Source organism: Rattus norvegicus, chromosome 17 (genome assembly GCF_036323735.1).
Source record: "Rattus norvegicus strain BN/NHsdMcwi chromosome 17, GRCr8, whole genome shotgun sequence".
Lineage (NCBI taxonomy): Eukaryota > Metazoa > Chordata > Mammalia > Rodentia > Muridae > Rattus > Rattus norvegicus.
Genome location: NC_086035.1, coordinates 65,272,506 through 65,298,972, shown reverse-complemented (window position 1 = coordinate 65,298,972; position 26,467 = coordinate 65,272,506). Strand labels below are relative to the sequence as shown.

Here is a 26,467-nt window from a genome sequence, read left to right as displayed (position 1 = left end):
CTCAGCCACTGTATTCAATACTTAATTGAAAACAACAACTAAGCAAAATGCCCATATCCTGACAGATCACAAATATTTAGGATCTGTTGAATTTGGAAAAATAAACCAAAAATGTAAAACTAAAAGGTTTAGTGACACCATCTAAAAGAGATTGATTACCATGTAAAACAAGAGGAAAAAGGCTCGATTCTTAGTGTCTAGTCCTAGCAATCAATCAGGGAGGCTGCACAAGCATTTCTCAACATGTCTGAGTTGTGAGGCCTGTACAGCAGGGCAGGCTGAGTATAAGGAACAGGTATAGGAAGACTGTGAGATTTGCTCTTAGCCTAGAATCCATTCTTTATAAATGTTCTTCCCTTCTCCTCAAATCACACTTCAGAGTAAAGGTTAAGTCTTGGCCTTCCTTTGTCGGTGTGAAATGAAATCCAAATGAACAAAGGGAAAGACAGAGGCTAACACCTCCTCGGCTACTCCTGTGGGGTCCTGGCCTTCCACAGTTGGGTTCAGCTACCAGTTATTTCTATGCATATCTGCGCTCTTTCCAAAGATGAGTGGCTTCCTCGTTTTCTCAGATACTAAGATTATCCCAGCAAATGGGGTTCAAACTAACAATCAATAAACACTGACTACTTTGGCCACATGTGAATGCCACCAGAGCACAGAGCCAGTAACGCTCAAAATGTATGCCTTCCAACCCACACACAGAGTCATGACCAGAGTAGATACTCAATTCTCTAGAAAGTAAGCTTTCTGGGTTTACATTTCATTAAGAAATTGATGGTCTTCACTGACCAGAACAATAAAGAAAAATAGGAACTTTTTTGTACCTCACTGAAGCTGTATATCCCCTGCAAACTCTAATTTTATAAAAACTCAGAAAAAATCTATACTACCATGTCTGACTCAGGGACACCACAAAGACATGTATATAGTGCTTAGCTGAATCAAAATTAGACACTGGTGTACCTACTTCTGATAGACAACTCATACATACATTGTATAATACCTATTTTGTTTTTATATTCAAAACATTGTACTATATTAACTATATATATACATATGATAAACGTAGGTTTCAAAATTCTATTCTATTTTTTAATTAAAGAATTTGTCCTAAGTTTAAAACAAAGTATTTAATTCTTACAGCTGCTTAGAAATATCCAAAGAGATTAATAGTTATATTGACTTAATAAAAACTGTCAGCCTTCATGATTTAATGTTTTCATTTTAATTCCTCTTCCTATGAGGGGTCAAACAGTAGGTCCTGGGATGTTAAAAGGAAGGAAGAACGCAGTTCCAGCTTTTCTACTTCACTCTCTCTCTCTCTTCACTCTACACTTCTTACCTACTTCTGAAACAGACACTGAAATGGACCTGTCAATGTTGGTGGCCTAACTCTACACTTTTAATGCTACACTTATAAAAAAATAATTGCAGGGATACATCATAAGTGAACCAAAGTGCAGAAACATTTAAATTTAATTAATTTTATTTTTTATTTGTTTTTTGTTTTTTTAAAGACAAGGTCTCACTAACAGGACTGGAACTGACAGATTTGACTCTCTAGGGCTAGGATTACAGGCATGTGGGTAAGCTTTTAAAATGGGTATTACTAACTTCATCATATACCCATATGATGATAATGCTTTTTGTTATTTTAATCATGTCAAAAAGCTATTCAGAATACATAAAACAGACAAAAGTCAAGCACAAAAGTACCTGGATTTCAAATCTATTAAATTTTTCTGAGGTATAAATGAGTCATGTGGACCATAGGCCAGCTACCCCCAGCTTGTCTTTAGTAAACAGAAATCATTTAAATGGTGAGGCTGCCTCCCATCAATATCATATTCTGAGGTTACATTTGTACTTGGTGCCACCAGATATCATCAGATGCTCTGGAAGCCGCCTATTTAGCAGCACGTGTAGATGCCACTTCAGAGCAATAACCCTGTTAAAGAGCAAGCCTACCAACCCTGACAGAGTTCAAACTGCAGCAATACAGACAGTACAGTCTGCACACATAAGTCTGGAAGAACTGATCTGATCTAGACAAGCTATAAAAGAACAAAAAACAAACCAACTGGCAGAGTTAAAGTAAAATAACATAGTGCAAAATTAGTTCACCTTGTCTGGGGCTGCTGTCCTGGAGAAAGGCTGCGTACTGTAGGCCTTTCAAAATAAAAACAAGATAATCTTGGTCTCTACCACAATTTTGCTCATATTGGGTAATATGGGGCAAAAGGATTTTACATTTGGTTTATTATCTGAAGTATTATTCATACTATTTGGCTGACAATGTTAACAGAAAATTCTGTTAATGAGTTGGTCATTAATGAAAAGATAGTAGCATGCAAACTTAGGTTGTCACAATTGTAGAGGAAGGCTATGGATAGACACAGAGAATCTCTCTGGGAACTCATACACATGAAACCTACAGGCACACTAGGAAAACACCTCACTGACAGAGTCCACACCTCCATATCAGTACAGAACCACAAATGCATGTCTGACTGGTCTGAAACTGGAGTACGCTAGCCTTCTGAAAAGATCAGAATGATGGATGTGAGGGTGGTAAATTCAATATCTCACCACTTATTTTCAACATTTAAAATCACTAAAATACGTAACCACCAAATCCTCACATGTAAAAGATTAACTGAAACTGTTAACAGAATTGAACTAAACCTAAAATAGTAGAGAACTCATTTACAGTGTGTCTGCACTGAACACACTGTCATATACATGCTTAGCAGTGTAATTTATACAGGCTGTCCTCAATCCTAGAAGTGTGCATTTTTAATGCTACACTTATAAAAATAATTGCAGGGATACATCATAAATGAACCAAAGTGCAGAAACATTTAAATTTAATTAATTTTATTTTTTTATTTGTTTTTTGTTTTTTTAAAGACAAGGTCTCACTAACAGGACTGGAACTGACAGATTTGACTCTCTAGGGCTAGGATTACAGGCATGTGGGTAAGCTTTTAAAATGGGTATTACTAACTTCATCATATACCCATATGATGATAATGCTTTTTGTTATTTTAATCATGTCAAAAAGCTGCATGCTTAGCAGTGTGATTTACACAGGCTGTCCTCAATCCTAGGAGAAAAGGCTCCTCCATCTGGTAGCAGCCTATAATCTACAGTGTGGTTATCACTCTGGAGCCCAACTGGTTCAAATCCTGGCCCCGACATTCATGGCTGTATGGTCCTGGTCAGAATGCTTAGCTCCTCTGTGTGTCACTTTCTATCTGTAAAATGAACAGAACGATAGCTCTTAGTTTATCGTGTCATGGTAAGAGACAAGCGAGTTCACAGTACACAGTGTGCAGAAGAGGGTCTGGCACAGCCGAGTGCTCAGGAGACCATATCCAGTGTTACTGTCCATGTTCTGCACACAACAGGAACTGAGTGAAGAACAGGCTTCTAACCACATGACTGCATTTCTTTCCGAGCACTTCAGACGTGATTGTCATATCTGATTTTCACAGCACTTCTCTGAGCAAGGTAGAATAGGAGATAGAATTAGCTCCAGTTCAGGGATAAAAAGGAAGCTCAGAAACACGTTTAGCCACGAACCAAGGGAAGCATTTAAAGAACGTTGGAAAAGGGTATTTTCAAATTCTGGCCAAGGCTCTTCAATAAGCCAAAGGCAGTTTTAACCTTTTAATTCACTATGTTTTCATGAGCAGAAACCCATTACACTACTGAGCATGTATATAAATGGTGAGCATTAGTGTAGATACACTGTAAATGAATACTCTACCATTCTAGGCTTAGTTTAATTCTGTTAATGAATTCAGTTAATCATTTATAGGTAAGGACTTGATGCTTACATATTGTTAGTGATTTTAAATCTTGAAAACAAATTATAGTATTGCCCAATGACACAGAATTCAGGGGAGAGAGGACCAAAAAGTAGGAACCCATGCTGTAGTCTGACATCACATGGTGAGAAGCATAGAACTACCCAGAATCCTGTTGAGCAAATAGAGACTCAAGAGAATCACGTCTCCGTAAGCCAAGGTATGACATCACAGAGAACTCTGGTGCAACTGGTTTCTAATTAACTAGTAATTATCAGCACTTACTTGACACTCAGCAAAGAAAGGGTGTTCTCTTTGTATCTGAATCTGAGGTTGAGAATGAATATTCAAAGAATATATATTTAATTCCATATATAGATGACATAAGGAGAATAAAATATTTTACATTTTAAAACCCCAATAGCATCAAAGGTGCATTGAAATTTCTGCTTAAGGTATTGAAAACAATGAACTAATGACAAATATAACTATAACAGAAAAGAGCAAAAAATCTAAATTGTTCATAAAAACTTTACTTAAATGTGTATGTTACATATAAACAATGTTCTGAAATGTCCAGTTCAGCTTGAATTCAGCAGCCTTTCAACATGTCTCCTCAAGAGAGAAGCTAGAGGGGTCAGAGAATCCTCTCCTGTTGTGGCTTAAGCAATAAGGTCTGTGAGGAGCACACCATCATTTCTAACCAATGCCTTACCTAAGAGGTGTGAACGTAGCTAAATTTCAAGATAATTATAAATGAATACTTCTTGTAAGCTGGCCATTTTCGTTGGAAACACCTGATGATGACATTCTTCCAAAGTGTCACTAACGCTGGGGTTTCGGCCCATTCACTACTAAAGTAATATTACAGTAAAATACCCTCATCTCCAGTGGCCTTGTTGGGCATCAACAGGAGGAGAGGCCCTTGGTCCTATCAAGCTCAATGCCCCAGTGTAGGGGAATGTCAGGGCGGGGAGGTGGGGAGGGAGGGAGTAGGTGGGTGGGTGAGGGAACACCCTCATAGAAGCAGGAGGTGGGTGGGATGGCAGGTTTCTGGAGGGGAAACTGGGAAATGGGATAATATTTGAAATGTAAATAAAAAGTGCAATTAATAAGAATAAAGGAGGCTTTGAAGCCAGGAGCAACAGAAAAAAAAATCCGTATCTCTTTAGAAAACCACAAAATACAAAACCTAAAATAATGGAGAAGCAAAAAAATACAGAGAAAAATGTCAAATGCTTCCTTTTTATTTCAAACAGTCTCTGAGGCTGAGAGCAGCCTGAAGTCCTGCTATCAAGGAGCAATTTACTTGAAAGTCCTCAGGGTGAAGCAGGTGGGAGCAAAAGTCTAGTCACATCTGCAATTAGTCTGGCCTCACCAGCAGCAAGGCAAGAGAGGAAGAAGGGTTCCTCACAAAACCACAGTGTGAGGCTCTCGGGAGAGTCCCTACATTTACATTGAAATGAACTAGGAACAATCGAGATCCTGAGTGCAAAGCCAGCAGGTCTATGAAAAGAGAAAACAGTTTTTTACGTAAGACTTTTAAGTCACAGTCAACACTGGCAACCAAATTCTTTACTGTCAGATCAAAATCACTTAACAAATAAAAGTACGGCCTTGTCCAGGGGACTGCCAATAAAGTTGGAAATCACCAATAGTTCATAATGATCACCTGGTTTCAAGATACATATTGTATATATTTTATCTGCAAATGATCCAAAACTCAAGGCCACCTACTTCCTATTTACAATAAGTATCTTGGAAACACCTTTTCACCATTGGTAAGCACTTTATAAACAAAGAGGTTAATTTGTGAGGCATTAACTTATATTAATTAAAAATGACTAGTAAATTCTAAACTTCACTCCCCTAGCTAATGGCAAAATTCTGCCCAAGAAACATAGTTCTCAAAATTTAAGAGTGTGTGGGGGGGGGGGGGGGGTTGACATGCTAGAAATATGGATTAAATATGGCCCCTAATCCTGTGTTCAGGGTAATCAGAGGATTGATAAGCATCCGTGAACATGAGCATGATGTGTGCATGTATGGTGTGTGTACATTCGGGTATATGTGAGTGTGTGTATTATGTATTCATTAATTATTGCAGTACAGGGCCCGTCTTGCACAGTGCCAGTAAAGCACTGCTAGCTTTAAAAACTCAAAAAAGAAAAGGTATTGGCATAACAAAGTATTAACTGTGCCGCCTGCCGACAGAACTTCCGAAGCCAAGGAAACCACATGTATAGGAATGATCTGGGCCCTCTCCGTTACTATGAGTCTAGGAGTTTTTAGATGAACACAGAGTTCCCAAGTGTTTCTCAGTGCTGAGTGTCCGTCATGTAGAAAACAGATTGGTGGGTACACTTCTACTTATTTACCAACTACTCTGTAAGCAGCCATAAAGACAGGAGTAGTCTTGTTATGAATGATTGCTGTTTCAATTTGCCATCTCATACAGGCATGGGAAGTAAGCGTGATGGGAAGTCACCGTGAAGATGCTTAGACACTGCACCATTTTACCATAGTCTCTCCAATAGAATTGGCATTTTTACCCAGGATGCTGCAATTTGTATGTGAGGTCACCAGTGAAAAACGTCTGAGAGTATTTCTGGGCTGGAAGAAGGAATTTTAGTGATACAGGATTATAATATGCCAGCATCCTCAAACACAGAGTTCCATACAGGTGTGAGCTTTTAGGATATGATTGCTTACTTAATGAAAAGAATGGTCCAACATTCATTTTATAACGTTGTTTCAAGTTCTAAAACGAGGCATTAGGGAAAAGGTACTGGGAGAGCATTAACAATGTAATATCAATGCTCATCATCGTACGGGGGAGAAAGGGAAACTATACGCATTGCCTTCCTTTCTCCACACTTGACGGGAGGGAAAACCAGCACTGTCCAACCTCTGCTATATAAAGTACCTCAGGAGACATAGCCGGAGACTCAAGAAATAATCTTGTTTGTCCATTTCTGTCTTACAGATGCTCTTTTCAGAGGTAAAGGAAGAACATTCTCACCTGTTCTTCAAATAAAAGAGCTGCTTTACTAAGGTCTAGCACAACTCTGAATGAAGTGTTCAACATACCACAGTTTAAAAACAAGCTTTAGGATACCAAAGTGATTGGAATCACACACGAAGCAGTGAAGCTGTAAAGTCCCAAATGCTGGTATGCAGACCCTGGCCCACTGAACTCCATGCAAATGAGGAAATGTGGCTCTTCCTGCCAAATATTCTTGAGGTATACTCTTTATTGCAGAGAGACCCTTTATATAACATACGTAGTGTCTGTGGTGTGAAGAGTATTTATTAACTTGTGAGTTCACAGCTTAGACCTGCCTCTGTGTGCAGATGACAAGTGTTAATGCAAATGCACAATTCCTGGGCAGTGTGTGATCTCATATTGTGTTACAGGGGACAAGTTAGTCACATGAGCTTGTGAGTATCCCAAGGACATCAGGTCACTCACTGCAAAGCAAGCGGTATATCACCAGGCAGTAAGATACTCGTGTAGTCGACGAGTCACCTTCTCTTTACACCTTCGTAAGAACAGTCTTCTCAAGGCAAGCTCTTCACAGGATTTAAAATGGAGAATACTGGTTACAATGTAAATAGTCTGCAAATGACTCTGTTTACATGATCAATATGAAGTTGATGTTTCTGGGCTGGAGAGGTGGCTCAGTGGTTAATAACACTGGCTATTCTTCTAAAGGACCAGAGTTAAATATCCAGCACCCACATGATAGCTCATATCTATGTGTAATTCCAGTTCCAGGGGATCTGACACCCTCACTCACAGAGACAGACATGCAGGCAAAACACCAATGCACATGAAATAAAAATAATAGATCATTTTTAAAAAATTGATGTTTCTATTATATTGTCAACAGACACATTAAGTATTTTAAACTTTAATTTGTAAGTAATAATTATAAATTTATAGGGTACAGTGTGATACTTTGATATATATATATATCATGGCATGATCAAACCAGGCTAATTAACATAACTATTTAAAGTCCATTCTTTTAGCTGTTTAGAAATACACACTAAATTATTATTAACTCTATTGCCTTTCTGCACAAGAGATCTTGCTTCCATCCTTACTTACTGGTCAAATATTCGCCTTGGGTATATTTGTGTGGTCTTTATGGACAGATTTTCATTCAATACTTGTAGTGGTTTGACTGAGAAAGGCCACTACACACACATATATTTGCATGCTTGATTCCCAGTTAAACTTTTTAGGAAGGAGGTGTGTTAGAGGTGTGTTACTGTGGATGAGCTGGGAGATTTCAAAAGGCCACACCAGGCCCAGTGTGTGTCTCTCTCTGCCTGCCTGCCTGCCTGCCTGCCTGCCTGCCTGCCTGCCTGCCTGCCTGCCTGCCTGCCTGCCTGTGCATCAGGATATAAGCACTCAGCGCCCTTGCCTGTATGCCTGCATGCTGCATACTCCCTCTGAAACTTTAAACAAGCCCCAATTAAATGCTTTCTTTTATAAGAATTATCTTGGTCATGGTGTCTCTTCACAGTTATACAACAGTAACTAAGATAATCCTTAAGCAAATGAAATAAATATTAGTACGCCCACATTACATTAAGGATCAACAAAATTTTAAACAATTCCAGACATGTAAGCAAGAAATGCTTAGGACAGACATTAACCCAGCCCATAAGTACTTTACTTTGGAGTCTTTCCAGTTACATATTTCATAAGCAGAAGTTTGAGATACTCAGTTCTATTACATATGCATGTTTAGTATAGAACTGCTTGTGAATAAGAACTAATTAGCATTAAACCTATATAGTTGCTGTTACTTTAAGAGTTCATTTAGTAAAAGAAAGACAGAAAGAGGATTATAAAAATGTTTAAAGAAAATATGTAAAAATAAAAAGGAATCTAGAACCTAAAGCTATGGGAAATATATAGGCTAATTAATTGCTTGATGAACTAAAGAAATTTCAGTCTGAGGAAAAAAAGTACATATATAAGTATATACATATTAAAGCACACACACACACACACACCCACACACACACACACACACACACACACACACCTATCTTAAAGGAGAAAGCAAATCCTTGATCTAAGAACTATGTCCACATGACCCACAACTGCAAGAGCAGAGCCAGCTCAGTTACTGGTCACGTCCCCCCTCAGGCACTCTCCACACAGTCTCTGAATCTCTAAGAGCACAAGTGCCTGGGACAGAGTGTCCTATCCTGTCTGACTGTCCTGACTCACTCTAGACTCTCAGTTTCGACCTTTGCTCATCATGGCTAGCCGTGTAACCTACTCCACAAGGCTTCCAGCTACAGCAGAGATTTGATGGGAAGCGGCTCTGATGACAACTGTCCTGCTTCTTTCCAGCAATATTCCCAGGTCACAAACCAAACTATACACACAAGTAATGATTTTTCTTGTTTGTTTTCTGTTTGTAGAAACATGGATTTCTTTTCTGAGGCTCTGACATATATGTAAAATTGACAAGACTTTTAGGTCTGAACAACTTCCTACATTTAGAATTATCAGAAACACTAGGAGGTATTTCTACAGTCGGTCTCACTCAATCTGTGGGCTTGTCTGTCGTGTTACCAGAAAATGAAATGAAGTCAAATCTTTCAGGAAATTTTGCCACAATGAATCACTTTTTAAGATTTTATAAGATTTTTTAAAAGTTTAAGTTTTTAGAGGATTATATTACCAAATCCCCAAAACATACATTTGAAATCTACTATCTTAAAAGATGTTTACTATAATAATGAAAGCTTTTCTAACTAGTTGGTTAAAATATCAACAAATATGATGGGAAGATAGAGATACTACACATGAAATCACTCTTTGGGTAAGAAAACAGTGTCTCTGTATGTGTCCTTCACCCTGAGATCATGTCCTGGAGCTAAGAATGGAGTAAAGCAGTCACGGCTGGCGCGAGCTGAGGTACAGAAAGAAGCCACCTTCTAATCACCCTGCTTGGTTGATGCTCAGAGCCCAGTGCTACAGAAGCCACTGGCCTCTGTGGACCACGGCCAGCCACTCAGCATCTGGGACCTTGGTACTGGGGATGAAAGCCCGCCTCACAGCTGACTCGGGATTTGGTGCCATCCAAGTGAGACGGCTTTCCTAAGCAGGCCCTTTCCAGCTGTCGAGGCAGTAGAACCCTGTCCTGCACTGAGATATTTTTTAACTAATATTAGCTGAAGAAAGCACAGAAAAGGCCATTATTTATAAGAACATTTACTTTAATTCAATTTAATTTTGTTTTTTTTTTTTTTGAGACTGGGTATTTCTGTGAAGCCCCGGGTGTCCTAGAACTTGCTCTGTAGGCCAGGATAAACTCGAACTCACAAAGATCCACCTGTCTCTGCCTCTCAGCTGTGTGCCACTGCTGTCCAAGCTTAATTTTGTATTTTTAGATGCAAGATAACAGACAGATAAGGAAGATTTTTGTAAAAGTTAGTCTTCTTCTAGGAATCACAAGGAAGCTATCAATATAGAGCCTTAACGTTAATAAAAATGTTAAGAATTATTAAATTTCTACAGTGAATTTCTCTAGGTTATATTAATACTTAAAAAAAAAACCCAAAGTGCCAATTTCTAAATTTATCAAATAAAATATACTTACAATCTCATCTCCTGGTAACCAATATCCTTCCTGTTCAATGCCAGCTTTTGAACCTTTGCAGCCCACTGTTAGAGTTTCCACAATGAGACCATCTTTCACAGCTAAGCTCAGCTGCCGCGTGGTCTCTTTGGGATGCATGCCGTGGACCCGGGACATATACCTGAACATAGAGGAGACACACAGTTAGGCGTTTCTACTGTGGACCCGGGACATATACCTGAACACAGAGGAGACACACAGTTAGGAGTTTCTACTGTGGACCTGGGACATATACCTGAACACAGAGGAGACACACAGTTAGAGGAGTTTCTCAGTAATGACAACTAAACAGGAGGAAGATCAAGAAATGGAAGGCCCATTTGTTCTTCTTTTATTATGATTTGCATTTATGGAAGAAATAAAGGAAGGGAGGGAGGGAAGGATGAAAGGAGGGAAGGAGGGAGGGAGGGAGACAAAAGTGTCCAAGCCCTCAACTCTATGATGCTTTTTTTTTTTTCATGGAAAATGATGACTCAGGCAAAGATTTTATTTCCAGCTCTTCAAAGTTTCCTTCTAAACGCATCCCAAGTTAAATCAAAGACTCATCCCCAGTAAAGCACTGTGCCAGCCCTTCATGCTGCAGTTCTTTAACACTGTCCTCAGCCATTGCAGTGTCCGGAGTGTCGGTCACACTCTAAACATTTGTAAAGACAGAAGCACTTTTTTAAAGCTATAAACAAAATTAAAAAGAAAGGGAACTACAAAAAGTCAAATGACTTTCACACAGGATAGGGCAATCTAACAATATATTGACTCTTTCACCTTCACACAGGATAGGGCAATCTAACAATATATTGACTCTTTCACCGTGCTCACTAAGGAACAGGCGCTGTTTTAAGCCGTATGTTTGGAGCACTGATGGTTTGAAATAGTCCAGTAACAAACGCAAAGCACGAACACACTGAGTTGAACAATCAGTTTAATTTCAGCATTACTGCCTTGACCCTGAAGACTCTAAGGTAGACGTTTACAATCTTCAATCTAGGGCTTTAGAACTCTTTAAATCTTTAAAATAACTTGTATTCAAGGGGGAGGGGATAGAGGATTGATGGACCGGAAACTGGGAAAGTGAATAACATTTGAAATGTAAATTTAAAAAATTCAATAAAAAAAAAGTCAACACAAAAAAAACTTGTATTTAAAACTCAGAAAATAGTACCGATGAGCATATGAAACTAAGGAATGTATAGAACTATGTAAATCATTATTAAATAAATAAAACATGGACTCATGCCATCATCAGAAAAGCAAAATGTACACACTGGTGTTGATTACATGTTTATGGTATTTTTTTAAATAAAAAATAAGTTTCAAACCTCACTGAACCACACAAAAAAAGAAATATAGAAAATCCTGTGTTCACCAGCTACACTCGCTCCATTTCACAGTTTGCTTATGTCCATCTGTACTTCATTTAGTTTAAGCTCGATTACTGATTTTATTTTATTTCAAACAAGTCTATATATTTCTTCTATTTCTAATCATTTAAAAGAAAACAAAACAAACACAACAACAAAAACCCAGAAAACGTCAACATTCTGTCTTTCTGTAAACTAGTCATCTTCAACAGGCCCTTTGGCAATCCATAGAAACAGACCATAAAGCCAGGCACGGGCTGCACGCCTGTAACCTCAGATGCATTAGCTCAGGAGTTTGAGCTAAACGACAGGTTAGACTACAAAACTTCCATAGTGAGTTTAAGGCTAGCCTAGGGTAACAAGTAAGACTTTGCCTCAAAACAACAACAACAAAAATCAATCAAATTATAAGACAAAGCTGACTGTCTCAAACTCTTCATGGAGAATTACCCATATAAGAAAAGAAAGTAATACAATGACTTCAAGGAGATGAAACAGGACAGAAAAGTTTTTATCATGATTTTGAAAATAGAAAATAAAAATCCAGCATTTAAGGACCTCCTTGACTCAAAAGTGGAATTTGTGTCCTTGTTCTGGAGAAAGGCCAGGCAAGGGTCCTGCCGAGCCCTGCATTTTCAGTTGGGGAGGATGGCGACTGTGTAGGAGACAGCTCGCTTTTACAGATTCCCTTTTTCTGTCTTACAATTAAGTGAAGGAGTAAGGTGGGAAGGAATGTGGAGATTATGATTAGAGAACAGAACAGAGTCTCTGACAATTAATGAATGAGAACGTCAGGAGGAAGATGAGTGCAAGCACACTAATTCTCCCACGTTTTTAGCCAAAGGCTTTGAAAAGCTACCTTAGAGAGTATTTAAATTAATAAATAACAGCACAAGAAGTTTTTAAGTTATCATTAAAACACCACAAACAGTGAAACAAAAGAATCAACAAAAACGGAAAGTACATTAAACATGACAAGATGGCAAGCAAGCAGAGCAGAAGCTGAAAATGAGCGTGCACACGCCGGAGACCTGGGAGCAGGAGATGGACGAGGGCATCGGGACAGGATTAAACACAATATAGGCGACCCACAACAAAATGCTTTAAGCATTAACTGTAGAATATCCATTCATTGTCTGGTATGATATTGACAATAAAAACCTAAATAACTAAAAGCATATGCATGGGCACAGTGATGCCCTAAAACAGACCCATGCAAACCAGTCCTCCCTAGGGCACACTGACAGGGCAAAAGGGGAGCCGCAAGAAGACCAAGCTGCTACCTCACTCAGGTCAGCACAAAATACAGGTGCTATAGTCTTGTAAGGCAATATAAGTGATCAAAATTTGACTCTCTGATCAATTAAAATTTTCATTTTCCAAAGATATAAAGAAAAGGTGGTCAAAAAGCTTCCTCAGAAAGACCAACTTGGTGGGACATGGTCAGAGGCTGATTTTTGCTGTACTTTCAGTGGTCAAATTCTCTTCTAGCCCATAATAATAATCAAAAGCAAAGGAACTAGTATATAATAATTTTTGAAATGTACAGCAAATAAATAAAAACTAGTATATGCACAATTTTCACAAAAGTTATCTGAATATACAGTCTAACGCTAAATCTGTTTGTGAATGCTAGTACATTTATATAATTCAAATATCAAAAGCAAACACTATAACCAAGTGTTCAGTGAAAATTTAATATTTAGAACTATAAACGTAACATTCATTTCATTAGTAGACCAAAAGTAAAACAATTCATTAAGAATGTAATTCAGGGGCTGGAGAGATGGCACAGTGGTTAAGATCTCATGATGCCTACAGAGGACCCCACTTCATTCTTGGCACCCCCATGGTGGCTCACAACCACGTGCAACTATGGCTCCAGGGGACTTGAGTCTTTCCTGGCCTCTATGGGCACCTGTACTCTTGTACACATATGAGGTTTAAATGAGGTCAGAAACAAAGCATTTGCAGGGAGGCACTGGAGACTTTCTTACACTAGTGTGAGAATATCTTTTAAGCATACAACAAAACCAGAAGTGACACTACCAGTGGGCAAATTTACACAAACTGGCCATTTCTACATGGGGCAGGGGAGCCAGCAACCTACACTAAATGCACTAGACAAGCTGGAAAGCAGTGCATATCCCAGGGACCTAGCAAGTTCTGCACAGTTCTAAGAACCCCAGCACACACATGCAGACCTCCCTTTACACAATGCTTGGGACCAGAAACCATTCCAATTTGTCATTCTTCCATACTTTAACGTATTTGCACATACACGAGAGTCCTGGGATGGGACCCAGCCTGAACAGGAACCTTTTCTTTGCACATAAATATGATCTGAAGGCAATGTATGTACTACTATTTGCAATTAGTGTGCCTGTGTTCTGCACAGGGCCACTTCATGGGATCATATAGGGAATTTTCCACTCATGTCATCATGGGGCAATCAGAGAGTGTGAGACTGACTTAAAGAGGGTTTGACTTTACACACTATGTATGGTTTAGCTAGTGTTTATGGTGCACACTGAGCTACTGCCTTACTACCTAGGTTTGTCTTTCCTAAATTTGTCTACTTGGGCTGTTTCATTTAGAACTTGTGTAAAATACACATCTCAGGTAGCAATAATGCCTTATTTTAGTTTTTCTCAGGGAATTCTTAAACTATCCACCGCTCCATAAGATGCTTAAAGACAGCCTACTGGCAAAGTGGCTTATGATGCCAACTAGACATCCTCAGGACTTTCCTTTTCTGGTCCCAGACAGCCAAATTAAGAAAAACATTGTTGCATTTTACTATTCCTTGACACATTTGTATCCAGGGGGTTTCACCATGATAATGAGTTTTCTGAAGGGCTTTGCCCTCAGACTGCTTTGGAGCATGGGCTGAAACACCTCTACCTTTTACTCAGTAACTACAGCATCTTTAGTTAGCAGCTCGAGATGCTCGCCCTTTCCCTACTGTTCTGGAAAAGCTAACTCTAGTAACGGATTCTCACTTCTCTTAAAAAGTAAAGGAAATGGCAATAACTGGGCCAGAACACACAGTTACTACACAGAGGAGTGTGTTGCCTTGAACACGCGCACCTGAAGAAAACCTGCTTCAAAAGAGCTTGATGAGCCAAGAAGACAGCTGATGCACTGGGAGGTGTCAGGAACAGCTTGAGACCTTCTAGTCTTCTACTGCAATTGACTCAGTATAAAAAGTCATCAAACAGTGGAGAAGTGTCTACCTATTTAAAGGATATGTTCAATTTCTTTGAACTTAATACTGTTTTTTCACCTTTTCCATTCACTTTCATGCCTACAATTTTTCTCCCACTGTCTGGAGCCTTGGATACTGCTTTACAACTGTGGATGCATTCAAACAAGCTGTAAAATGTTTATGATGTTTCCTCTCCCCTGAGCCAATTCTGCCTGTGGAAGGCCCTCCACCCCCACAAGAAAAACAAACAAACACATACAGTTAATTGTAACAGGAAATGGTTATCACCTTTAGGAAAGTAAGAAACTGTAAGGACCATTTTCCCTGAGACTTAAGAACCCAATAGTGAGGCAAGCTCAGACACTGCACCACAGCTGCAGGAAGTACTGAGAACTGAGCACGCAGATGAAAACAGTGCTTCCACCCAAGGGAAAATGGCTGCCAGAAGTGCAGCGAGTCTGTCCATCAAAACACTAGTCCATGGGGGCATGCCTCACACCTTGTGAACAGCTCCACTCTCATTACAGGTTCTAAGGCTCGAGAATAGTCACCATTCTGGTGGCCATGTAACACTTTATTCTAAGTCTATGCTGGACAGTCTGGACCAACACCTTAGTTCAATGCTCCCTCATGTCCAGCTGGCACAGCCTGCTGTTAGGTTGCTCAAAGAAACTTGGAACCAACTGCCCCAAGTTGTCCTCTGACTTTCATAAGACCTTCACATGGCATGTGGATGTACACACGACTGCATGCACAAACACAAAATAAGTAATTTTTTCATTTTAAAATTAAAATAGTCTTAAAATTATATAGTTTGACAATTTTAATTTTAATATCATCTATGAAAAATGGTCACTGGTACAACCATTCTGGAAATCAGTCTGGAGGTTCCTCAGAAAATTGGACATTGAACTGCCTGAGGATCCAGCTATACCTCTCTTGGGCATATACCCAAAAGATGCCCCAACATATAAAAAAGACACGTGCTCCACTATGTTCATCGCAGCCTTATTTATAATAGCCAGAAGCTGGAAAGAACCCAGATGCCCTTCAACAGAGGAATGGATACAGAAAATGTGGTACATCTACACAATGGAATATTACTCAGCTATCAAAAACAATGACTTTATGAAATTCATAGGCAAAAGGTTGGAACTGGAAAATATCATCCTGAGTGAGCTAACCCAATCATAGAAAGACATACATGGTATGTACTCATTGATAAGTGGCTATTAGCCCAAATGCTTGAATTACCCTAGATGCCTAGAACAAATGAAACGCAAGACGGATGATCAAAATGTGAATGCTTCACTCCTTCTTTAAAAGGGGAACAAGAATACTCTTGGCAGGGAATAGAGAGGCAAAGATTAAAACAGACACAGAAGGAACACCCATTCAGAGCCTGCCCCACATGTGGCCCATGCATATACAGCCATCCAATTAGACAAGATGGATGAAGCAAAGAAGTGCAGGCAGACAGGAGCCGGATGTAGATCTCTCCTGAGAGACACAGCCAGAATACAGCAAATACAGAGGCGAATGCCAGCAGCAAACTACTGAACTGAGAATAGGACCCCCGTTGAAGGAATCAGAGAAAGAACTGGAAGAGCTTGAAGGGGCTCGAGACCCCATATGTATAACAATGCCAAGCAACCAGAGCTTCCAGGGACTAAGCCACTACCTAAAGACTATACATGGACTGACCCTGGACTCTGACCTCATAGGTAGCATTGAATATCCTAGTAAGATCACCAGTGTAAGGGGAAGCCCTGGCTCCTGCTAAGACTGAACCCCCAGTGAACGTGATTGTTGGGGGGAGGGCAGCAATGGGGGGAGGGTGGGGAGGGGAACACCCATAAAGAAGGGGTGGGGGGAGGGTTAGGGGGATGTTGGCCCGGAAACCGGGAAAGGGAATAACACTCGAAATGTAAATAAGAAATACTCAAGATAATAAAAAAAAAAGGAAAGAAAGAAAATAGACATTAAAAAAAGAAAAGAAAAGAAAATGGTCACAGCAAAATCATATACTTCATCTTGTCTACTGATGAAAGAAGTAAACAAAGTAAGGCCTTCTGTTTAAATTATCTATAAATTTCTTCCTGATGTCATTTACTACATTTCCATTCACAACACCTAGTAGAGTACACTTTGCACAGGCGGCAAGAGCGTTCAGAATAAAGCATTAAGATAACACAATTCCTATGCGACTGAGGCACTGTCTTCTGTTGGATAATTGGGCACAGAAAAGTCTTCAGTGGAAAAGAGAGAACTAACTATAAATGGTAATTAATACTAAATGATCTGTGTCTCACTAAATGAGAATGCAGCGGGTCAGCACTGCTCCTGAGCTTGACTAGGTGCAAAACAACAAGACAGCAAGGGACAGGAGAGGCAGAGACACCTTGTCCACTCTGACAGCCCTTGACTATCACTCAGTCCAAGCCAACTCTTACTTCCCATCTACTTCCTTTAAAAGTTTGGTTTTCACTGAGCATATGTACATTCTCAAACACACACACACACACACACACACACACACACGCACGCACGCACGCACGCACACGCACACGCACACGCACACACACTTTTACTTGCATTTCCCCATCCCAAATCCAGACCCCCACCATATACCCTCCCCAAAAGTCCCCAAGCAGCTCTGGGCCAGGTTGTTTGCATTCCTGGGCTTCCGATAAAGAGTAGAGTTGTTGCGTGGTGTAGGTGACATCTTTTAATTTGCTTTCCTTTCCAATTAGGAAATAATGTCTTCACTACCACATGCTAATTGTGGATATCTTGTTGGAATGAACTACCATTATCTTCACAAACTGATCTCAAACCATGCTGGCCAAAACAAACAAACAAACAAACAAACAAACCATGATAGAGAAAGGCAATTTAAACATTCCTTGTCAGAAATGCTGGTAGCTGCAAGTGGAATCTTTACATAAAGTTTCCCAGCTGAACATTCCTGATGCTTCACATCTGAAATGCAAACCTGTTCAATACCATTTGAAGGCTCGAGACCAAAGATCATCTTTAAGATCATCTTTGATTTTCATTTTCAGACTAGGAATGCTCCAGGATGTTTGACTTGGAACAAGGCAGACAACCACCAGCAAGGGGAACAAGGAGAACAGTGGTGAGAGAGCAGGGAATGCTGCCTAGTCATGACACTTGCTAGTCTGAGACACTGGGTGCAAAGGATGTCGGTTTCCTAAAGGAAGGCGATGACTTTCTCAATAAAAGATAACTAGTTAATGGCAAAGGTGGTAGGAGAATTTGGTTTGCAGGTTTGCAGTTGCTAAAGATAAATCAATGAGTCAAACAGTCTATATACCCTCAGTGTTTAGCAAAGGCCAGTGAAGACTGTTGCATATGTTGGTCATTAGCTCTAGGTATGCTATTAACCCAAGTCAAGAAAAGAGTCCCTTACCCATCAAGATAGAGCAGCAGTAAGGAAGGCTGCACTGCTAATAAACCACCAACTATCCCATGACATGAGCTGCCACAGGTCTCAAATACATTATACCCTTACTGCAGTTTCCCCTCCCTCCCCTCCTTCGCCTCCTCTCCACCCCTCCATTCCCCTTCCCCTCTACTCCTCCTCTGGTTTCCTTCAGAAAAGGGATATCCAGGGATATCAACCAAACACAGCATATCAAGTTGCAATAAGATTAGGCACTTCCCCCATATTAAGGCTGGACAAGGCAACCCAGTAGGAGGACAAGGATCCAAAAAGTAGGCAAACATCAGCCATAGGCCCTGCTCCCTCTGTTAGGAGTCTCACAAAATTACCAAGCTACGCAACTATAATGTGTACACAGAAGGCCTAGGTGAGACCCACGCATGCAGGCTCCCTGGTTGTTGGTTCAGTCTCAGTGAGCCCGCATGGGCTAAGGTTAATTGATTCTGTGGGGTTTCTTATATCCTTGAGCCATCTGCCTCCCACAATCCTTCTTCCCCCTCTTTAGCACTTTTACAGTTTGTTAGTTTTGTTTCATTTTTTTTGTTTGTTTTTTACAGTTGTCTCTAGATCTAAAAAAGGGAAGAGTTACAGAGAGAAATAAAACTAGATAGATTCTGAATGGCTACAGAGAACAGATGGACTAAAGACTGAACCGTGAGAGGTACAGCTGTTATGGTTGTAATACAAACTGTAGAGAGTATTCTTGTAGTTGTCTTGAGGAAGAGGAATTATGAGCTGAAGAGTTGGCTTAATGATTAGAAGCATGTAATGTTCTTCCAGAGGATCTGAGTTCAAACGCCAGCACCCACACTAGGTGGGTACCAACTGCCTAGACTCCAGTCCCACAGGATCTGACAGCCTCTTCTGGCCTCTGCAGACATCTCCACTCATGTGCACACCCATGCATATGCTCATAATTACACATAAATCTTTTGTAAAGCAAGAAAAGGAAGTGCTTATTTATTTATTTATTTATTTTTATTTATTTTTTTATTTATTTATGTTTTTGAGACAGGATCTCACTCTTTGGCCTAGGCTGACCTAAAACTCAAGGCAATCATTTGCCTCAGTCTATTGAATACTGAGATTACAGTCCTGAGTTGTCATTCTTGATGAATAAAAGAAATTCTTAAATATTTCAAGAGCACACAATGTCAAGGAAAAGACTGGATCCAATCACACTAATACGGAACTCTATGAGGCAGCTTGGTAGTGTGGACTACACCTTTCATTCTAGAGTTTAGGAAGCAGAAGCACATGAATCTCTGTAAGATTGAAGCCATCTTGGTAAAAAGTTAAACAAATGATAGAAGGAAATAAAAACTAGAAAAGGCCATCTAACAGAAAATGTGGTACATCTACACAATGGAATATTACTCAGCTATCAAAAACAATGACTTTATGAAATTCATAGGCAAATGGTTAGAACTGGAAAATATCATCCTGAGTGAGCTAACCCAATCACAGAAAGACATACATGGTATGCACTCATTGATAAGTGGCTATTAGCCCAAATGCTTGAATTACCCTAGATGCCTAGAACAAATGAAACGCAAGACGGATGATCAAAATGTGAATGCTTCACTCCTTCTTTAAAAGGGGAACAAGAATACCCTTGGCAGGGAATAGAGAGGCAAAGATTAAAACAGAGACTGAAGGTACACCCATTCAGAGCCTGCCCCACATGTGGCCCATACATATACAGCCACCCAATTAGACAAGATGGATGAAGCAAAGAAGTGCAGGCCGACAGGAGCCAGATGTAGATCTTTCCTGAGAGACACAGCCAGAATACAGCAAATACAGAGGCGAATGCCAGCAGCAAACTACTGAACTGAGAATAGGACCCCCGTTGAAGGAATCAGAGAAAGAACTGAAAGAGCTTGAAGGGGCTCGAGACCCCTTATGAACAACAATGCCAAGAAACCAGAGCTTCCAGGGACTAAGCCACTACCTAAAGACTATACATGGACTGACCCTGGACTCTGACCTCATAGGTAGCAATGAATATCCTAGTAAGAGCACCAGTGGAAGGGGAAGCCCTGGGTCCTGCTAAGACTGAACCCCCAGTGAACTAGACTGTTGGGGGAGGGCGGCAATGGGGGGAGGGTGGGGAGGGTAACACCCATAAGGAAGGGGAGGGGGGAGGGGGATGTTTGCCTGGAAACCGGGAAAGGGAATAACACTCGAAATGTATATAAGAAATACTCAAGTTAATAAAAATAAAATAAAAAAAAAAGAAAAGGCCATCTATACAGTGGAGACATTAGCAACACCAGTGGAGAAAGAGGAAAGAGAACCAGACTTCTGATTTGAGCCCAACATCTGGCATAATGTTACACAATTTTTCCTGATCCTAAGCCTCACTGTACTCATCAGCAATGATGGTGTGTGAGTGACATCAACCCCTGAATTGTGAAAATTAAATGCCACCAAATGACATCCATTAGAACAGCCCTCCTTGAAATTACTTCCTCAGTTAACGCAACCAAACAGCTCCAAGTATTTTATGAGTGCACACACAAGTATGTATGTGTGTGTATGTGTATGTGTGTGTATGTGTGTGTGAGTGTGTGTGTGTATGTGTGTATATGTCTATATGTGTGTGAATGTATGTGTATGTGTGTGAGTGTGTGTGTGTGAGTGTGTGAGTGTGTGTGTGAGTGTGTGTGTGTTTGTGTGTGTGTGTGTGTGTGTGTGTGTGTGTGTGTGTGTGTGTGTACATGCAGTGCTGGAGATAGAACCCAGGGCCTCAGCACACTGGCAACCACTCTACTATTGAGCTCCAGCCCCAGCCCAAATATTCATTATCCCTACTGTCCCAACTGCTGTACTCCCTACTTACATCAGTGTGAGTGATGTGATCTATTTTAAGATACACATAGTCAGCAAATACTTGTAAAATCTAAGAAACTTTAAGACATGATAAAAATGAACTTAAGTAAATGACTATGAAAATAGAAAGAAGGGTCAGGGTTGGCTATACCAAAACCAGGATTTTGAAGACTGTGTATTCTGCGTTTTGAAAGGATTCATCTGATGACTTTGATCACAAATGGAGGGAAAATACAAAATACAGAACCAGTGATACTGCCACATGCCTGCGAACAGTCTTTTGGGTTAAATATCAAGTGGGAAGAGGCTACACACAGAAGCAGACACGATGGATGTAACTGAGAAGGGCTCTGGGTTTACATACCATGGGAATCAAGAGATGTCTAAGAATACAATCATATGTGAAAATCAGAGAGGTGACTGATAATCATGGGGCTGAGGAGAAAAACAGAAAGGCCCGAGAACACCAATCTAGGCACATAAGCTGGCCAGGCCTACAGGGAGCCCAGGGCTGTCAGGGTGCAGTGGGAATGGGGCAGCAGGGGTAAGGCATGGAGTCATGCAGACAAAATCTGTGACAGTGGAGTCACTGGGTAAGGCACGCTGCACGTGGACTCCATGAGCCACAAGAAAAAGGTCAGCAAGAATAAGGCACATTGACAGTTAGTACCACTTCAGAAAGATGTCCCTGGCACTAACCCAGTGACAGCAAGGGACAGAGATGGGGCAGGAGGACTGCACCACAAGTAGGAAAATGGAAAGAAACAGCAGAGTAGCACGTAAGAAAGCAGACACTCAGACATAGGAAACCATTTAACCTAGCTTGAAAGGAGAAAATGAGTGTGCTTTATTTTAATCCTGTCTGTACTTTAAAACCCCTGCTATATATTCCTCTTTAACTAGTAGTTAAATAACTCAGTACAGACACTAAACACACTCCTAACCTGACATCTCCCTTCAAATACTACAAATACTTCCCATGATCCAGACAATCTATGCTTTGCCTCTCCATCCTCAAGGCCTTCCAAACTCTCTGCAACTTTCCCTCAGATGAAGTCTGCAGTATTACACATCACTACCCTCTGACCCTCGGGAGCAAGCTGAACTCTGCCACACCTGGTACTGCTGTTTTATTCCTTAGTGGTCAGTTGTGCTCTCAGGTGCCTTGTCTTTAAATTCACAGACACGCAAAGAATGTCAAACTCATGCAAACAGACAAGCTTCTAAGGCAAGAGGAGTGGCCTAAAGTCTCCCCTCTAAAAGAAGCAACCGTGACTGCAGAACTGAGAATCAGCCTGTGACAGCCCAGTGTGACATGAGGCCATAATTGTAACAGTGATAAAGTGTCTACAAGTCTCTCTGAGACAAAGAGTCAGGAAAACTGGATTGAAGATGCAGAAGTGACACTGAGGACTCCTGAGACTCATGAGCAGGACAGTGAGGTGGACACAGCTGCTAAAGCTAACAGGTCTAAAGGCTTACTTACGCCATGGTCATTCTCCTCTTTGATAATCCAGAGGAAATAGAATCTCACAAAGAGACACATCCCATACAAACAGGGTGTCACAGAATTCTATTAAGTGAGCAATATGCGTCTACTTGACCTCCACAGGAAGCCTAAGCACCAAGAGGACTTACAGTCCAGGTCTTGATATGTCTGTAGTGACAAAAAGTCCAGGAAAACTCAGAAATGTCAATGCCAAACATGTCACAAGGTGTAAGAGGCTACCTCCTGACTGGGATTTGATCTTAAAGTAAGCAGCACATGTAATCAATTCTGACCTCCAGTGGCACAAGGTCACCTATCCAAATAGCCCTAGAAATGCAGCGCTAAGTGCTCAGGGCAGGGAAGAAACCTGGCCAGTAATCACTACAGCTGTCTCTCGCGCAGGCAGTAGAAAGTAAAATGTCCCTGCCTTAGCATTCTCCCTGGCCAGCAATGCCAGTAGAGATGAGAATAATCCATACTAACTTCATCAGGATGTGCTTAAACTATCTTTCAATAACCACTGGGAACAACCGTGACCCCCTAAGACTGCTACAACTATCCAAGGCAGATGTGAGCTCTCTGTCTGGATAATGGAGGAAAGATGGTGAGCTGTGCACCTTATTTTTCCTAATGTTCTAATGCCCAGATCATTTAAAGACCCAGGAGCAACAATATAGGAACCACCAGGGTTCAAAAATCCAAGTTCCACTTCGGTGCCTGATTCTATTCATAGGATTCCTCATACTTTGTGCCTTGATTTAAATCTAATGCATAAGAACTAATACCTTAAACACATGAATATGTCTAAAATACATGTTTAAGAATGAATATTAGGGGTTGGGGATTTCGCTCAGTGGTAGAGCGCTTGCCTAGGAAGCGCAAGGCCCTGGGTTCGGTCCCCAGCTCCAAAAAAAAAAAAAAAAAAAAAAAAAAAAGAATGAATATTTGAAGTCAAGTATTTCCAAGCCTTGTCATAAGAACACCTAACCAAACTACACAGAAGAGGTGTGTGCGCATGTACCAACTGTCCCTTAGAGACGTGCACATCCTCTCATCTCTCACACTTACAGACACTGCAGGCATAGAGGACTGCTTTTCTAGCCATCCTTGCAGATAATCCTAAACTGACCAATCTTTACAGTAAGATAATGACTCATATGAAGTTTATGATAATTAAACATCAGTTCCTATGAATGCAAAATGGTTTTACTGACAGGTCAAATTTTACTCAGGGTCTCTATCAAGAAGCCCCTTTTTAGTTCTTGGACAGATACTGTCCTTCTAAGCAGGTGAGGACAAGTGTCCCAGAGTTACAACCATATTTGAAACTGCCTGCTATGAAGGCCTCCCTGACATGATGCCTCAAAGAACAGGAGGGGGACCAGAGGGATGGCTCAGTGGCTAACAGCTCTTGTACAGTACAACATGGGTTTAGGGCTCAGCATCCACAGGCCATTTTAACTACTCAGAGAATCTGAGTCCTCTCCTGGCCTCCACAGGGACCAGGCATACACACAGTGCACATGCATACCACAAACAAAAACTCATAGACACTAATAAAGATAAATAAATCTTTTCAAGTACATGATATAAGCCAATAACTAACCCCTCAGTACAAAGCCCAGGGCAATCTCAGAATACCAGTGACAACCAGGTGGAGTTTCATATTCTCACGGGAAAGGAGAATGATGTGCACTGTCGGTGCTCGGATTCGGTAGCCTAAGCTCCCTTCCAGTAAAACACTAGCAGAATGCTGGAAATGGACATGCCAACACCCAGGGAGTCAGGTACAAAGACTTTCTGCATGATAGGGTAGTTTGGTGTAGGGCAAGAGGTAAACTAAGAAAATATAAGGCCATATTTCTGCCAATTAAAACACGTCACAAAAAGGAATTTTAGACACAAAGATCTAATGCAAATTCAAGAAGTGATTTCAAATCCAAATGAAGTGCTGTGGCTGAAGAGGTGAACACACCCAGGATATACCTGCAAATCAGGAAAACTGTAGTCTACTATTTCAAATGCAAGGTAAGGCATGAAATCCATGAGCTACAGAACTATCAGTCAGAAGGAAACAAACCTCAAATGTAGACCCAAACTTAAAGTCAATGAAGAAAAGCACTTCAGAGGTACACCATCCCATGTGTTTCCATCCCACTTGGAAGGGAGAGGAAAGCAATCATGGGGGTGGGGGGCAGAGGGAGAGAGGGAAGGACCTGGATATGAGAGGGGAGGGGGAGGAAAAAAGGGGGACGTAATCAGGCATTAGGGTACAGGAGGTGAAGCCTAAGGGCCAGCAGAATTAATGGGAACAAGCAACCTTGGGAGGTGGGAGGTGGGAGGTGGGAGGTGGGAGGTGGGAGGTGGGAGGTGGGAGGGGGAGGTGGGAGGGGGGAGGGGAAGGGGGAGGGGGGAGGGGGAGGGGGGGAGGACCATCTAGAATGTTCCAGAGATCTGGGAAGTGATAGATTCTCAGGAATCAAAGGGAAGGACCTTGGATGAAATGCCCAACAGTGAAGAAGGAACTTGTAGAGTCCACCTCCAGGAGAAAGACAGGGCATCAAGTGGAGGGATGGGATTGCCATCCCACAGTCAAAAACTGATCCAGAATTGTTCTTGTCTAAAAGAACTACAGAGACAAAAATGGAGAAGACTGAGGGAAAGGAGGTCCAGTGACAGGCCCAACTGGGGATCCATCTCATGGGGAGGTTGCAAGGCCTGACTTTATTACTGATGCTATGGTGTACTTACAGACAGGAGCCTAGCATTACTGCCCTCCAAAAGGCCCAACAAGCAGCTGAAAGAGCTAGACACGGATACTTATACCCAAACAATAGAAGTCAGAGGACCCCTGTGGTTGAATTAGGGAAAAGCTGAAAGAAGTTGAAGAGGGTGGCCCCATGGAAGATCAGCAGTCTCAACTAACCTGGACCCCCCAAGATCTCTCAGACGCTGAGCCACCAGCCAGGCAGCATACACCAGCGGATATGAGGTCCCAACACCTGTACAGCAGAGTATTGCCTGGCTCAGTGAGAGAGGATGCACCTAACCCTCAAGAGATTTGAGGCTCCAGGGAGTGGGGAGGGAAGTCTGGTGGGGTGGGGGTTGCAGGGTGGAAACATTCTCTTGGAGTTGGGGGAGGAGGTACGGGTTGAGAAACAATCAGAGGGCAGACTTGGATGGGGATAAGAACTGGGCTGCAAAAAAAAAAAGATTAAAGATAATAAAAAATAGAAGAAGAAGAAGAAGAAGAAGAAGAAGAAGAAGAAGAAGAAGAAGAAGAAGAAGAAGAAGAAGAGGAGGAGGAGGAGGAGGAGGAGGAGGAGGAGGAGGAGGAGGAGGAGGAGGAGGAGGAGGAGGAGGAGGAGGAGGAGGAGGAGGAAGGCCCAAGTTCAAGCAGACCACACCAGTGATGAATGAACAAAGTCGCAAAGGAGAAAAATCTCAAAGCTAAAATAAAAACAGAAAAATCACAGATACAGTGCAGCAAAACAAAATCCAGCATACTAAATAAAAAATAAGCAATAGTGTGTGTGCATGTGTGCACAGAAGTACATGATACATGAAATGGATGGAAGCATGTCAAACATAGTTGGTGTGTGAATTCCATAGCACGTGTGCACGT

General features: G+C 41.1%; 1 protein-coding gene across 42 annotated transcripts in view; it reads right to left on the bottom strand.

The window, feature by feature from the left end:
• The window catches only part of Zmynd11 (zinc finger, MYND-type containing 11), a 96,372-nt gene that overhangs the window by 24,306 nt on the left and 45,599 nt on the right, over window positions 1-26,467 (bottom strand). For 30 of the 42 annotated variants that reach the window (XM_006254154.5, XM_063276222.1, XM_063276213.1 and 27 more), the window contains one exon: window positions 10,448-10,607. The exons of 1 other annotated variant lie outside the window; for it this stretch is intronic. In XM_006254154.5, coding sequence (XP_006254216.1) covers window positions 10,448-10,607 — 160 coding nt within the window. Of the gene's footprint in view, window positions 1-2,127; window positions 2,173-10,447; window positions 10,608-26,467 lie in introns of all 42 variants that reach the window. 11 more of the 42 variants (XM_006254152.5, XM_006254150.5, XM_039095527.2 and 8 more) reach the window with 1 other exon arrangement.